Source organism: Ambystoma mexicanum, chromosome 14 (genome assembly GCF_040938575.1).
Source record: "Ambystoma mexicanum isolate Mex_15411 chromosome 14, UKY_AmexF1_1, whole genome shotgun sequence".
Lineage (NCBI taxonomy): Eukaryota > Metazoa > Chordata > Amphibia > Caudata > Ambystomatidae > Ambystoma > Ambystoma mexicanum.
This window is the reverse complement of record NC_090940.1, coordinates 194,018,789-194,032,146: the sequence shown is the minus strand read 5'-3', so window position 1 is coordinate 194,032,146 and position 13,358 is coordinate 194,018,789. Positions and strand designations below refer to the sequence as shown.

Here is a 13,358-nt window from a genome sequence, read left to right as displayed (position 1 = left end):
GCCTGAATGCACTGTGTGCCTGATTGGCTGACTGACTGCATGAATGCCCTTCTGTATGATTGGCTGCTGAGTGTGTGCCAGCAGTGTGTATGAGAGACAGAATAGTATATCTGGGGACCTCTCACCACTGGTAATTGTTCAGAAGCGTTCAGAAGCTGAGTCTCCACTCTAAGAGTAACTGGAACTGCTGATCCTCAACGCCCAGCTGGAAGAAGAAGACTTGCTGTTGCACTTGCTTCGACCGATCTGAAAGCTGCCGAATTCATCGAGGACTGACCCGAGAGAGGACCTGGTAAGGCGCCCTCTTCCCGTGCTCCGAGGGATCATCGAGCAGCACTACATCTTCGCCGAAGCGCCCTGGAAGTCAGACCCTCGAAAGGCTGCCGACCCGAGACGGGACCGTCGAGGAGATCGAAGTGAAGCACCCGGGCATCGCCGCCGTCGAAGTCCATTGCCGTCGACCAGGGTTCGCAGGTCTGTGTAACCGCTGGAGGCCCGTCGAAGTTGTGTTGCCCAGCCGTGGGAACCACTTGACGCCGTGCCGCCGACGACCGGAGCCGTCCGCTCCTTGCCTAAGAACATTTGGATCGAAGGACTCCCTCGTCCGCACCGTCGACCGCTTTATCCTGCCGGAGAAAGTCGAGGACGACCAACGCGCCGACGAGAAACCTGCCGGTGGGTTTCCCGCCACCCGAAGACCACAAAGACTCGAACGACTCGACGCCCTTGCTGGGCCCCCGTCTTCACAATCTTTGCAGTCCAGAACAATTGTCATCGAGGTGCCCCGCACGCCTCTGCCTTGCAGGACGCCAACGCTCCGTCGTCGACGAGCACCGCTTGGATCGAAGCTGCCGCCTCATCGACGCCGTTCTACCCTGTTTGTTGTCGGACGTTCGACGCCCCGTGTCTCCCGCTTGAAAGGGAAGGCATTCAAGAAGGGCCGTCGATTCCCCGACGCCGAACGCCGAGTTCCTCGACGGACGTTCGACGCCCCGTGTCTCCCGCTTGAAAGGGAAGGCATTCAAGAAGGGCCGTCGATTCCCCGCCGCCGAACGCCGAGTTCCTCGACGCTTCTCGACGCCTCTCGACGATCCGTGACTCCCGCTTGAAAGGGGGTCGCTCAAGAAGGATCTGTCGACGCCTCTTCGAAGAACTCGACTCCACCAGGTACATTGGGGGGGTAAAAACATTATAGGAGGGAATAAGACTTGCAGAACAATATATGGACAGGGCTTGTGCTATATCTTTATTTTACAGGTTGCCCAGGTGAGGGGATCTCCACACAGAACTGTGTCTAGTGGTAGGGGGCCAGTATTCTGCCTATTGCTCAACCATCTTATTTTCTCTCCTCTCTCTATTGCTGGTTTCACTCTATTGATCTGTGTGACATTGTTACAGTATTGTTGATGCACTTTAATGAGATCTAATACAAAGGGTGGTACCACTGTAGAATTGTATATATTTGCCATTGTTGATTTTCCTAAGTACAAAGTGAGTTATTATGATAAGTGTACATAATCTTGAATATTGATTATATAAAGACTGTGTTCTGACCAATACAGTGTGTGGGCATTCCTTTGTGGGGGCTTGGGGACTACACTGCACTTAAGAACCAGCCTGCATCACCTCCTGAGAAGCTAGGCCTTGATTGCTCGACCATAGCTACCGAATAGATAATCTAGGCTGGGGTCCTCTGTGCCTCCCCTCTACCATATAGAGAGCAGAAGTACAGACCACCCCCTACAAGTCTTTACAGAGACCGCCTAGCTGAGATAGCAGTTGCTTCTGAAGTGCGGCCCCTCTGGCTCGTCGCCTCTTGATCCCCCTTTCTATCCTCTTTCTACCCTCCTATCTTTCCTTCTCATCCTCTGCTCGTAACCTTGGCCTCTACTTTGACTCTAACCTCTCATTTACTCTCCACATTTCTCTAACCTCACGAGCCTGCCGCTATCACCTCTTCAATGTTCGTGAAATCCGATCTTCCCTCACCTTCCACGCTACCAAACTCTTAATCTCATCCCTCATCTTTTCCTGTCTATTCTACTGTTCCTCTCTCCTCTTCGGCCTCCCTGCCTCTTATCTTGCTCCCCTCAAATCCCTCTATCACTCTGCTACCCGTACTCTTTGCTTTCTCTTCCCTCTTGATTCTATCTCCTCTTCGCTCTCTTCTCTTGGCTGGCTTCCCTTTCATTCCCAACTTAAATTCAACTTTCTCTGCCTTGTTTTTAAATCTCTTCACAACCTTGCCACTCCCTACCTCTCCACCCTCCTCTCGTTCTATACTCCCTCTCGTCCTCTGACCTGCTGACCTATTCCTCCTCTCTGTTGCTCCACCACCCTGTGCCCCTTCCCGCTTCCGTTCCTTTCAGCTCCTTGCCCCCCTACATTGGAACTCCCTACCTCTCCATATCCATTCTATCTCCTCCTACCTCTCCTTCCGCTCCTCCTTAAAATCTCATCTTCTTCATCCTCCTTCATGACCCTCATTTCACTCCATTCTTACTTTCCTCCATTTCTCTCATTCCTTGTCCTCAGCTAATTGTTGTACATAATGTTATTGATTGTTTGATTCTAGTTTGATAGTCATGCTTCGATTGTAATTTTGTTTTTGTAATGTAGAGTGCTTTGGTGTAAAGTGCTACATAAAAATGAATAAATACAAATACAAATTTTGCTTTGCTTTAACCCGGGAGAATTCCATCACTGAAATTATTAGCTCATCCCTCCCCTCATTGTTCGAGCGAATTCCCATCAGAGTGATTTCAGTTTACAAGGTTGTGTCGAGCACGAGGGATTTGAGGGGGATATAAGGGGGTTGTGGAGGATTGTTTCCTGCTGCGAGCAGGGAGCAGTCACCAGGGCTTAAATTGGCATCAGAGCAAGGGCTATGAGACGCCTCCATTTCAAGCAACACTGGTGGAATAGACCCGGATCCAACTGCTGGCTTACCTGCCATTCTGCGCGGTGAAGTGTTGGCTGTGTCGTTCACGGGATCAGATAAAACCTTTGTCGAGCCGTCTTCAAACAAAGATAGCGTACTTCCACTCCGCAGGCTCGTATCTCGGTCTGCAGGCCCTGTGCTCTCGAGCTGGTTACCTCTACCAAGTTTCCTGGTCATTGTTTCACTGACGATCCAACCACTCGGTTGACTGGCGAGTGACTGGACTCGTCTCAGGACTCCGCACAGGCGTTCCTTGCAGTCTTCAGGCAGTCTCCAGGCATATATACTTTCTCTTAAAGTGGCAGCCACAGTCAAAAAGCAAACATACTTCCCAGTAGAGAATTCAAAATTTGTATTAATTAATCTTAATAAATTCCTGGTATCAATATGATATAATATGTTCAACATGACTTGCCATCGTTTAATTTCAATTTCCCTAATATTAAATTTTAACCCGCTTTTATATGCTAGTTTAATTTTCCAAGCAAGTTAAAGTGTACTTCTATTAGTATAATTTTTCTTAGTCATACAATGTTACAGATCCCTGCACAACTGTGTTGCATTTTTGCATAATCTAGTCATTTCAAGCGAATGTGATTTGTGATGGACCCCTATCCTTATTAATACTATATCTACTCTGGATCTGCTCCATAAAATTCTCAGAGGTTTCTACATACTGCACACAATTGTGCATCTGCAATAAGATTATACTAAATTAAGTGTTGGTGTGTAATTTAAAAACATTCTCAGCATGAGAAAGCTTTTAGAGTTGGTCCATACAGTTCTGTTAATACCACTATTGATTTCTCCACTATTGATTTCTAAATCATGTATTCCTATATTGTATTTCATAACTCAGATTGTATATTGCATTTTTAGAGCTGACAGACATTTACTTGTATCTGCTGTTACATACCTTTTCTACACAATCTCTAGCTACAGTTTTTTAAAATGTAATTCTGAAAACTGAAAATATTTAAGAAAAACTAATTCTTTCACCTGTTTACCATGAACACCCCTAGGCCTATTCCGTCTACAGCCCAAGAAAATTGATTAATACACACAGTAAAAGTCAGAAGCATGCAGACATGCATATGCTCGATGGTACTATTTGAAATTTACATAAAGTGCACAGCTACAAAAAAGAAAAGAATTGAACGAAATAGAAATAACTTAGGTCTTACCAGATAGGACACATCTTCCAAGCTAGTGAACTCGTTAAAGCTGATAATGAGTTTCCAAATTGAAGTAAACTTGGATAAGTCCTTCAATTTATTAAGGCCATTCCCATGCAAATTCAGCACCTGCATTACAAAGATTTTAAGAATTCAAAAGTGACATTTTGATGCATCTAAAAATGGCAATATTCAATTTTAAATCCTACTTACTTCTACCTGGCTGCAAATGTCAGCTTTGGCCAAGGAAAGTATTGTCTTTTCATCTAGGCTGATAATTTTAGGTTTCGGCTTCAAGACAGGTTCCATGTTTAGCACTTTGCCATCTTTGATTAATTCAGAAGACATAGCTTCGGATTCCACAGCCTCATTCACTTCTTCAGCACTAAGTTTAGTTATTGTAGAAAACAAGTACTGAGATTTACCCTAGAGGAATGAATATGTAAACAAGTATTAAACAGTTCCCTAAATTAAAATCCAATGAGCTTGTTTCATATTGACCAGGAAACTGAATTTAAGAAATACAATTTGCATATTCACGTGCATGTTCTTTAGCTATCTGTTGAATGCATACCCCCCTACTGTTTTGCCCAGAGGAAATAAGATTACGGTCTCTAATCAAAACATAAAAGGATACAGTAATGGTTACTTGCATAGAAAGATCTAAAAAGATAGTCGGCAAAATTCTAAGAAGTGCAAATAAAAAAGTGAGGAGGAAGTGCCGTTTTATTTGCACTTGTTTGTGAAATGTGCAGGACAAGATATACTCAAAGCTGTCCTGTAAATTCCAGAGGTGCTGGACAGCAGCTTAAATTATGCGCTGTTCACCCCCTTGCATGTTGGGCACGTTCTCTCCACACTAATGTATTACAGGGTCCTATCACCAATGTCAGTGCTGGGAGCGCATTCCACAGTGACAGACCCTTAATGTCCTGTCATAGTGAAATATAAAGACAGAATATCTATCCCCTCTTTAAAGGGTAGAACTGCAGGCAGAACCACAATTCTTTACATCACTGCTGTTCTACTAAAAAAATAATTCATGACCGGGTCTGGTATGTGATGTGCTTCCCACTGCACCTGATCCAATCAGGCGCATGGGGATGCTTTTGTTTTCAGTGAATTTTAAAGTGCATCCTGCTACTGCAAAAAATGATTTACTTTAAAATGTTCAGAAACTTCCCTTATTTGCACAAATGCTGAAAGGGAGGGAAACAAAGATGTTTAAATGTCCACAACCGTGATGTGGACACTCAAATGCCCTTTGTGCATGGAGTATATCTTTTTTTCCACAAGTGATTATTTTGAGAATATGGCCCAATATGTGATGTTATATCAATAGGATTTTACACTGTGCCCCCAGTGTAATTTCAGAGCACCTATGCTGGTTCAGAGGAGTATAGAAAAAGATTGTTTGGACCACCAAGTTGAATCATTTTCTATCACTCTCCAGCCTATCTTTACTTCCACACTGTAAATACCTCTCTATAGAAGGATGCCTTTAAGAATTATTTTACTGGAATAGTGAAAATAATATTTAGAATTTGGTTACAAAAATAGAAATACAGTAATCCAATTTCTAGGTTTGCCCATACAACAACTAGTATTTCTACTATTTTTGCATCGATGGGCCTGAAGTAGAATGTATTATACTTCTAGTTTCGTAGGGATAGTATTTTTCTATTTCCGGTACATATGCTGGTTTCGCTCCTTGGGCCTCTGAACACAAGTGTGTGGTGGGATTCGAGACCCTAATTGATCTGCAAATATTCTGGAACCATCCGCATTTAAAGGATGTGACCAATAAATATTCAAAAGTCACTTTTTAAGTACACCCAGATCTAGTATCCATCCACTTCCTGCTAGGAAGTAGATGCACACAGTAAGGATTCTGAAAGGATTCTTTATTATTGGCAGTTACAAAAACGGTGTGAGAAAGGATTCTTTATCATTGGCAGTTAAAAAAACCAGCGTGAGAAAGTATTCTTCAGTAAGGATTCTGTTTTCTAGTGGAGGCATAACAAGGGTTGGGGCTTAAAGTGATGCAAACACAGAAATCCTCCTTAACAAAGGCTGAGGTAGTCACTAACAATAGTGAAACTTGGTTTCCTGTGTTGTCATTTGCCACTTACTGAAGGTTATTTCTACCTTTGCCAAATTCAAGCTAACCATATGGTAGGTAATGAGGTGGGAATCTGCCTAAACCCATTGAACAGGTAAGTGATAAAGAATTCCCAGCCCAATTCAGAAAGGTATCTCGAAAAAGGTAAGATTCAGCAGGCACAAATTGTGCTCCAAGAGCCCTGCATAAGATGTGTAAAGAACTAAAATGATGTTTTACGATTAGCACAAGATAACAATCTTTGGCATTGGGCAATGAGATTTTAATTTAGTAAAATAGTTTGTATACATCCTTATCATTGCAAGAGATATGTTGGATTGTTAGTAGCCATTTTGTAGTGAAATGTGCGACTTATGGCATGTTTGGCATTTGATTTAGTTAATCACCAAATCTTATGCCGCCACCTTAAAACTGCCACCCACTTCTCGGATAAAGCTACAGCCTGGATCACCTCCTTCTTGGACAATAGATCCATGAGAGCCCCTGCTGAACCTTCCCCAGTCGCTTGTGGAGTCCCTCAAGTATCATGTGTATCCCCAACACTCTACAATGTTTTCACAAAACCTCTATTTGACATCTTGTACCTAATGGGTGTCATGTACACTAACTACGCTGACGACACCCAGATACTTATCCCCATCACAGGAGACCACAAAACCGATCCTCTATCCATCAACGCCATTTATCAAGTCATCCAGGCCTGGATGGCGCAGCACGAACTGTGCTTAAATGACGAGAAGACTGAGCTCCTCATCCTTGGTTCCCACTAAAAACTCAGTAAGCTTGACCCATCCATCGTTCAAATCTTTCACCATTGATGGCAACTCCATCAAAGTGGCCAAGGATACTAAGACGCTAGGCATCTACATGGATTCCACCCTCTCACTATCTAGGCAAACCAACGCAGTTTCATCAGCCGCATCCTACACCTGCAAGCTCATCACAGCATGCCGCCCTTTTCTGTCACCAGCCAATTGGACTACACTAGCCAGGTCCCTGGTCCTCTCCACAATTGATTATTGCAATGCACTTTATCTGTGTACTAACCAATACAATATTAAAAAACTCCAACTTATCCAAAACAATGCAATTAGAGCGGTCCTCAACCTTCCTAGGACCCTACACATTTCTGACTACAGACGGGGTCTCCGTTGGCTCTCAGTCTCCCAAAGAGTCTCTCTTAAAGTTCTTGCACTTAGACACAAAAGTATCACCAACCAAGTCCCCAGCTACCTGAACAACAGGTTCACATTACACACCGCTGCGAGACCACTCACAAGTGCCCAAACTAACTGCCTCGAAATCCCGCGCTGGCGGTCGCAGCTTCCCTGTCCTAGCAGATAAGTTGTGGAATGTGTTACCTAATCCTCGCAGAGCTGAATCCTCCTTCCCAGCCTTCAAGCGCAAAGCTAAAGCTTGGCTGTCCACCCACAACTCCCTATGACCCCATCTTGGAACCTTTAACTATAGCATTATCGGCCTTGTGTCATATCCTGCTGTTGTACTTTTGTATAGTCCTGTGTAACTTGCATATCTCTGGAAATGCAATCCAAATGCCCAACTTGTATATTTTGTATATTTAATGTAAATGTTTCTGCTTGTAACATGCCTGTAACTAAGTGATGTGCCCGGTTGCCTTCGGGCCTGGTGCGCTATACAAATAAATAAAATACAAATACAAAATGTCCAAACCAGCAGCAGAGAAATCTAGACTTGTGCTGTGATCTTAGAATATGCTCATCCATTGTGCCTCTTTCTGACTCATTTCAGTGCTTTGAGGAGTATAATGTTGCTCGGTCAATTTGGTAAGGGATGACCTTTCCTTGGATGAATACAGTTGTACATCCTGGAAGGGCTCAGTAGGTGTTAGGGAATGCTCTGAAATGGATTGCTGTCTTGGCTGGTAATGATCTCTGAGCTGGTGTAATATCTTCCCTCATCTTGAACCTCTTTTAAATATCTGTCTAATCCAGTCACAGGTCTCGACTTGTTTGATGCTTAAGTATCTGCTGCAACTGACATTGCAGCTCCATTGAAAACCAGTTATGTTTTCATATCAGTAACAACAGGTGTGCGGTATTAGTCTGCCTTTACTGTGCATGAATCGTCATGCAGAGTGCTTGTTATGTATTAGTGGAACCTTTGTGTGAAATGTTGGATGGGTGATGAGGAAGTAGTCCATGGATGGCATTTGTGGAGTGGGCAGGCTGGTGTGTGGTTGGGTTGGTGCCTATTTCTGGAGTTTGTTGTGTTGCTTCATGTATCTTTATCCTACATGATGTCTTAGCTGGAACTGTACAAATAAGCTTACTTAAGGATATATGCAAAGATCAAGAGTCTTATGTGCGCATGCTCTAACTGGTCACCTCAGTTTTACACAAGCCCTAAATTGCTTGCACACATATGTCTGAAACTCTGAAAGCAACTGGCAAACACATTACCTTGCAGAAAAGCTACTTATGTTCAAATGTTAGGTCAATGAAATCTGTCTATTGGGAAGGACTGCAATTGCATTAGACCGGTCTGACAACGTGTTGATTCCCTTTTCTATTTCTAGCAATCTATACAATAATAAGGTAGTGTTAAGTTAAGAAAATCTTTGGATACGTATTTAAAAAATCGACCCCTTAATACCCTAAATGAAGAACTGACCCTGATTTAAAAGGGAACATATTGTGCGTAAAGTGTGAGGAGTCACTACAACATTTACTAGCTCAATATGTTCCAGAAAAAAAGATCTCCTTGTCTAAATAGAACAACTGCCCCTTGGTACAATCAGTTTCTTATGGATAGTAAAATTAGGAAAGCAGAAAAAGCTTGGAAGACATTTGGTTCTCTATAATCCCTAGAGCACTACAGAGGCAACAAAAAATGAAGTGGGCAATAAAAAGCTGCAAAAGCAACTTTTTATGGTGACACTACAAATCAGGCAGGTAACTAATCTCAAGCCCTTTTTAAAGCAGATCGAGATTGCCTAAATCATTTGCTAGATATAAAGTTTGATCACTCTGTTCAAAGATCCAGTGACAAGCATTTTCTTTATTAATAAGATCAAGAAGATGAGAGAAAAAATACAGTTGCATCAACTAGGAAATACTTGTAAGGTTTTAGATACAGTAGAAAATCTCATATTCCTTTAATTTGATTCAGCTTGAGGATCTTATTGTACTAAACTAATTATTTAAGGGTACTACTTATATTGCACGTCACTACTTCCACTGCACTTGCATGCTCCAAATATCACAAGGCTTAGTAGGACCAATGTTTCTTTCTATGCATTCATTGTTAATTCCATTGTCTATTCTTCTCCCTTGTTCCCTTCCCTTGTGCACTGTGGCACATTGAAACACTGGATTGCTGTATAAGGGCCTAATAAATGACCAATAAAATAAATAAAAAATAAAAATAATATTGTGCCACTAAATAACGTCAAAGAACTGAAAGGTGAGCGGTAGCAGGCCATTTCTCACAGTTGAAAATGCCTCTTTCGAATAAGGCATTTTTCCATCCAGCGTGAGGTGAGACACATTTTTGCCCCTTTCAAAGAAAGCTAACTTGGATGAATTAGACTGGGCCAAGAATAGACCAATAACCCATCTCCTTTTATAGGTAAAATAATTAAAAAAGATTCAGCACTTCTAAATCCATATTCATCTGTAAGACTGATAACTCCTGATTTTGTCCAGTTACCAAACAGTGTTTTCACGCATCTCCCGCTACGCGCCTGCTCTCAACCTTCCCCTTGAGCGGTCCGCTGCTGACCCCGCTGCATGCCTACTCATTCTATATTCACGAGTGGCCCGTCTCGGATCAAGACATTTCTCCACCTAAGCAGTGTTCCGCTGGAGTTCTTCTTCCTCTTTTGGTGACCAACCCATATATCCAGGTACGGGCAGCTCTTCATTTCTGGTAAGACAAGCACTGAGATACTACTTGCCTGGCTCATATCATTTTACCTTGCCTGAAGCCTCCTCTTCTACAACATTCAACCATAAGGAACTGTGATTGTGCAAAGTGCATCTCTGGACGCTTTGCTGACACGGGGCACCAACCCGAATCTAGTGCGGCCCTCGTTCTGCCCGGGAAGTTTCCCTATACTAACAATCCCATTTGTTGTTTTTTCCTGTCGTTGGTTGAATGACTTCAGGAACCTTAGACTTCAGGAACCTTAGTCTTAACAGCACACTACAGGGATAAGCCTTCCCTCTCCTTCCTTCTCACGCTCCATAGTAAACAGAGGTAGGGTTCAGAGTGTGATAACACTTATTTGGGTTTTCCCACAGGCATGTCCACCATAGGCCTAAAGCCCACAGTGACAGGTATTACCAATAGTTGTGATCATTTGTTTTCTATGTTTTCTCACGACTGGTGTTAATCTGTGTGTTTTTTCCTTACAGCTTTGGTTTGGCGGTGTGGGTGGTCCCCCGCTATTTTGTGTAATCAACACCTCTGCTTGTCTTCTTATTTGAACAATAGAGGGGTGTATTTCAAAGAAGAACTCCCTCAGGTTCAGGAGGCTGAGTCCTGGATATACCTCACTTGGAAGAAGGTTATTCAGAATTTTGGCTGGCGAGTACGAGTTCAGAAGGTTGTCTGTCATCCTGGTTACCCACTCAAGGTCTTCTAATCAACGCCCTGGCCTGATCAGTGGTGGTGAGTAACAGACCCAGCAGCCATAAAAAACGTGCCAATGGAGCCTTTCGAACTGTTAGCACAAATAGTACAGATGGTTGCAGATCTTTGGACTGACATGACCACTGCACAAGAGGCCTTTGCCAACGCCTCGATAACCTACAAGCCATGATGACTACACCCGGATTGCAAGGGGCTGATGCCGGGGCTACTGCCTCTGGTTCCGGGTTTCCCCCACCGAGACAGGAACCTACTCCAGTGGTGGTGTCTACTCAGTTTCCTCTGGCCCCAACCAAACGATTTCTGGGTGATCCGAAACAGTACAGAACTGCACTTCCTGTGTCGACCTTCCTTATTCCCTACATCCACCACCAAGGCAGCATTTGTTTTGTCACATTTAGGGGGTACTACGGCCGCTTGGGCTAATCCCCTCCTAGAAGCAAACAGTCATGTACTGTACAACTGTGACGCTTCACTATCTGCAATGAGCAAAGTGTTTGACACACGATACACCACTCAGGCTTCAGATCTAGAACTTCTGAAGCTCAGACAGGGTTCCTCCTCTCTTCTTACCTATTTAGCTTGCTTTAACCAGTTGGCTGATGAGACCGACTGACCTGAATAAAAGAAGTCTGCTGTCTTTTATCAGGGTCTACCAGAGGAGTTAAAGGACACCCTGTACACGGTCCCGGTGGTTCTTACTGTGTTTGGAGAACTACTCGATCTGGTTCTGCAGATCGATACCCGCAGGGCTGAGAGCCGAGGCGTAGAAGGCCAGTTCCCCCTCCAGTAGTTTCTGAACTATCTGCTCCTTCAGTCCCTGTTCCTGAACCTATGCAGATCGGAGCTATTTGAGTGCCTCGCACTCCGGCTCAGAGGGAACACTGCAGAACACACAACCTTTGTATGTATGGTGGGGCTTCTGACCATCTTCCTGACTGTACCAAGAGACCCTAGAAAAAGGCGGGAAACGCCTAATCCCGGCAGTGGACAAAGTCCCTAAGTCAGGAAAAGCAGTCTTGGACTCACCAGTTTCAGGTCAGGATGTACTATTCCAGCTTCCTGTTACCTTTGCGGTGGCTTCAGTTATTCCTTTCCCTGCTACGGCTATAATCGACTCCGGAGCCACCAGCAACTATATTAATCAGCAGTTCGCTCTTACAGTGGGGATTCTGCTTGTTTCAAAAACACAACCGGAGACGGTTAGTGCGGTGGATGGCTTGGCGCTGGTGACACAACATACGGCGCCTCTCATCATGCACACAGCTGAAGGGCATTCCGAAGAAATCATGTTCACTGTTACTAAAGCCCCGGCCAATAAAGTTATACTGGGCATACCCTGGCTCCAGTTCCACAACCCCGCTATTGATTGGGCTTTAGCGTTGGTCCAGTTCCCTTCGGCTGTTTGCAACAGTCAATGGAAGTCATCACACAAGGTCGTCAGAGGCACGCCGTGCCAAGCCTTAGCCACCATGTCGTCTCTGATTGGGGCGGTCTCCGCTGTCTCAACCACCGGCATACCTCCTGAATATGCTAGCTTTGCTGATGTTTTCGATAAGGGTATGGCAGAAACACTCCCTCCGTACCGGATTTATGACTGCCCTATAGATCTAGTGCCAGGGGCTAAAATACCATCTGGCAGAGTTTATTCTCTATCACTAAAGGAAGACAATGTCCTCAACGATTATCTAGACAAGGCATTGGCCATGGGGTTCATCTGTCCTTCCAAGTCCCCTGCTGCCTCTCTGCTCTTTTTCGTGCCCAAGAAGGAGGGGGACTTGCATAGGCTACAGGGGTCTGAACGCTGTGACAGTGAGGAACCAGTATCCTCTTCCCCTGATATCAGTTCTATTCGACCAGCTGGGGAATTCAAAAGTGTTCACAAAACTGGATCTTCGGGGTGCTTATAACCTCGTCTGCATAAGAAAATGCGACGAGTGGAAAACGGCCTTCAAGACCCGATTTGGCCTTTATGAATACCTAGTGATGCCTTTCGGGCTTTGCAATGCTCCTGCTACATTTCAAGCATTTATGAACAATCTGTTCCATGATATCATGGATCAATACGTAGTGGTCTATTTGGACGATATATTGATCTACTCCTCTGCCTTGACGGAACATGTCCAACACGTATCATCCATTCTGCAACGCCTCAGAGACAACCATTTATTCGTGAAGGCCGAGAAATGTGTTTTCCACGCCACTGAGGTGGAGTTCCTCAGTTTTGACCTTACTAATCATGGCATCCGAATGAGCGCATCCAAGATCAAGGTAGTCATGGAATGGCCTGTCCCTAAATCCATCAAAGCATTGCAGTCTTTCCTGGGATTCGCAAACTTTTATAGGCACTTCATACACTCTTTCTCCTCCATAGCAGCGCCTCTCACGGCCCTAAACAACGCCACGGTTGTCTTTGATTGGTCGGCCGAAGCTCAGTCGGCATTTGACCGCTTGAAGGCCGCTTTCACCTCAGCACCAGTCTTGCAAC

General features: G+C 44.3%; 1 protein-coding gene across 2 annotated transcripts in view; it reads right to left on the bottom strand.

Moving 5' to 3' along the window:
* The window catches only part of LRRC9 (leucine rich repeat containing 9), a 2,495,628-nt gene that overhangs the window by 1,387,405 nt on the left and 1,094,865 nt on the right, over positions 1–13,358 (bottom strand). For both annotated transcript variants that reach the window (XM_069638901.1, XM_069638902.1), the window contains 2 exons: positions 4,330–4,542; positions 4,126–4,245 (listed from right to left, as the gene is read on the bottom strand). In XM_069638901.1, the coding sequence (XP_069495002.1) occupies positions 4,126–4,245; positions 4,330–4,542 (333 nt within the window). The remainder of the gene's footprint in view (positions 1–4,125; positions 4,246–4,329; positions 4,543–13,358) is intronic.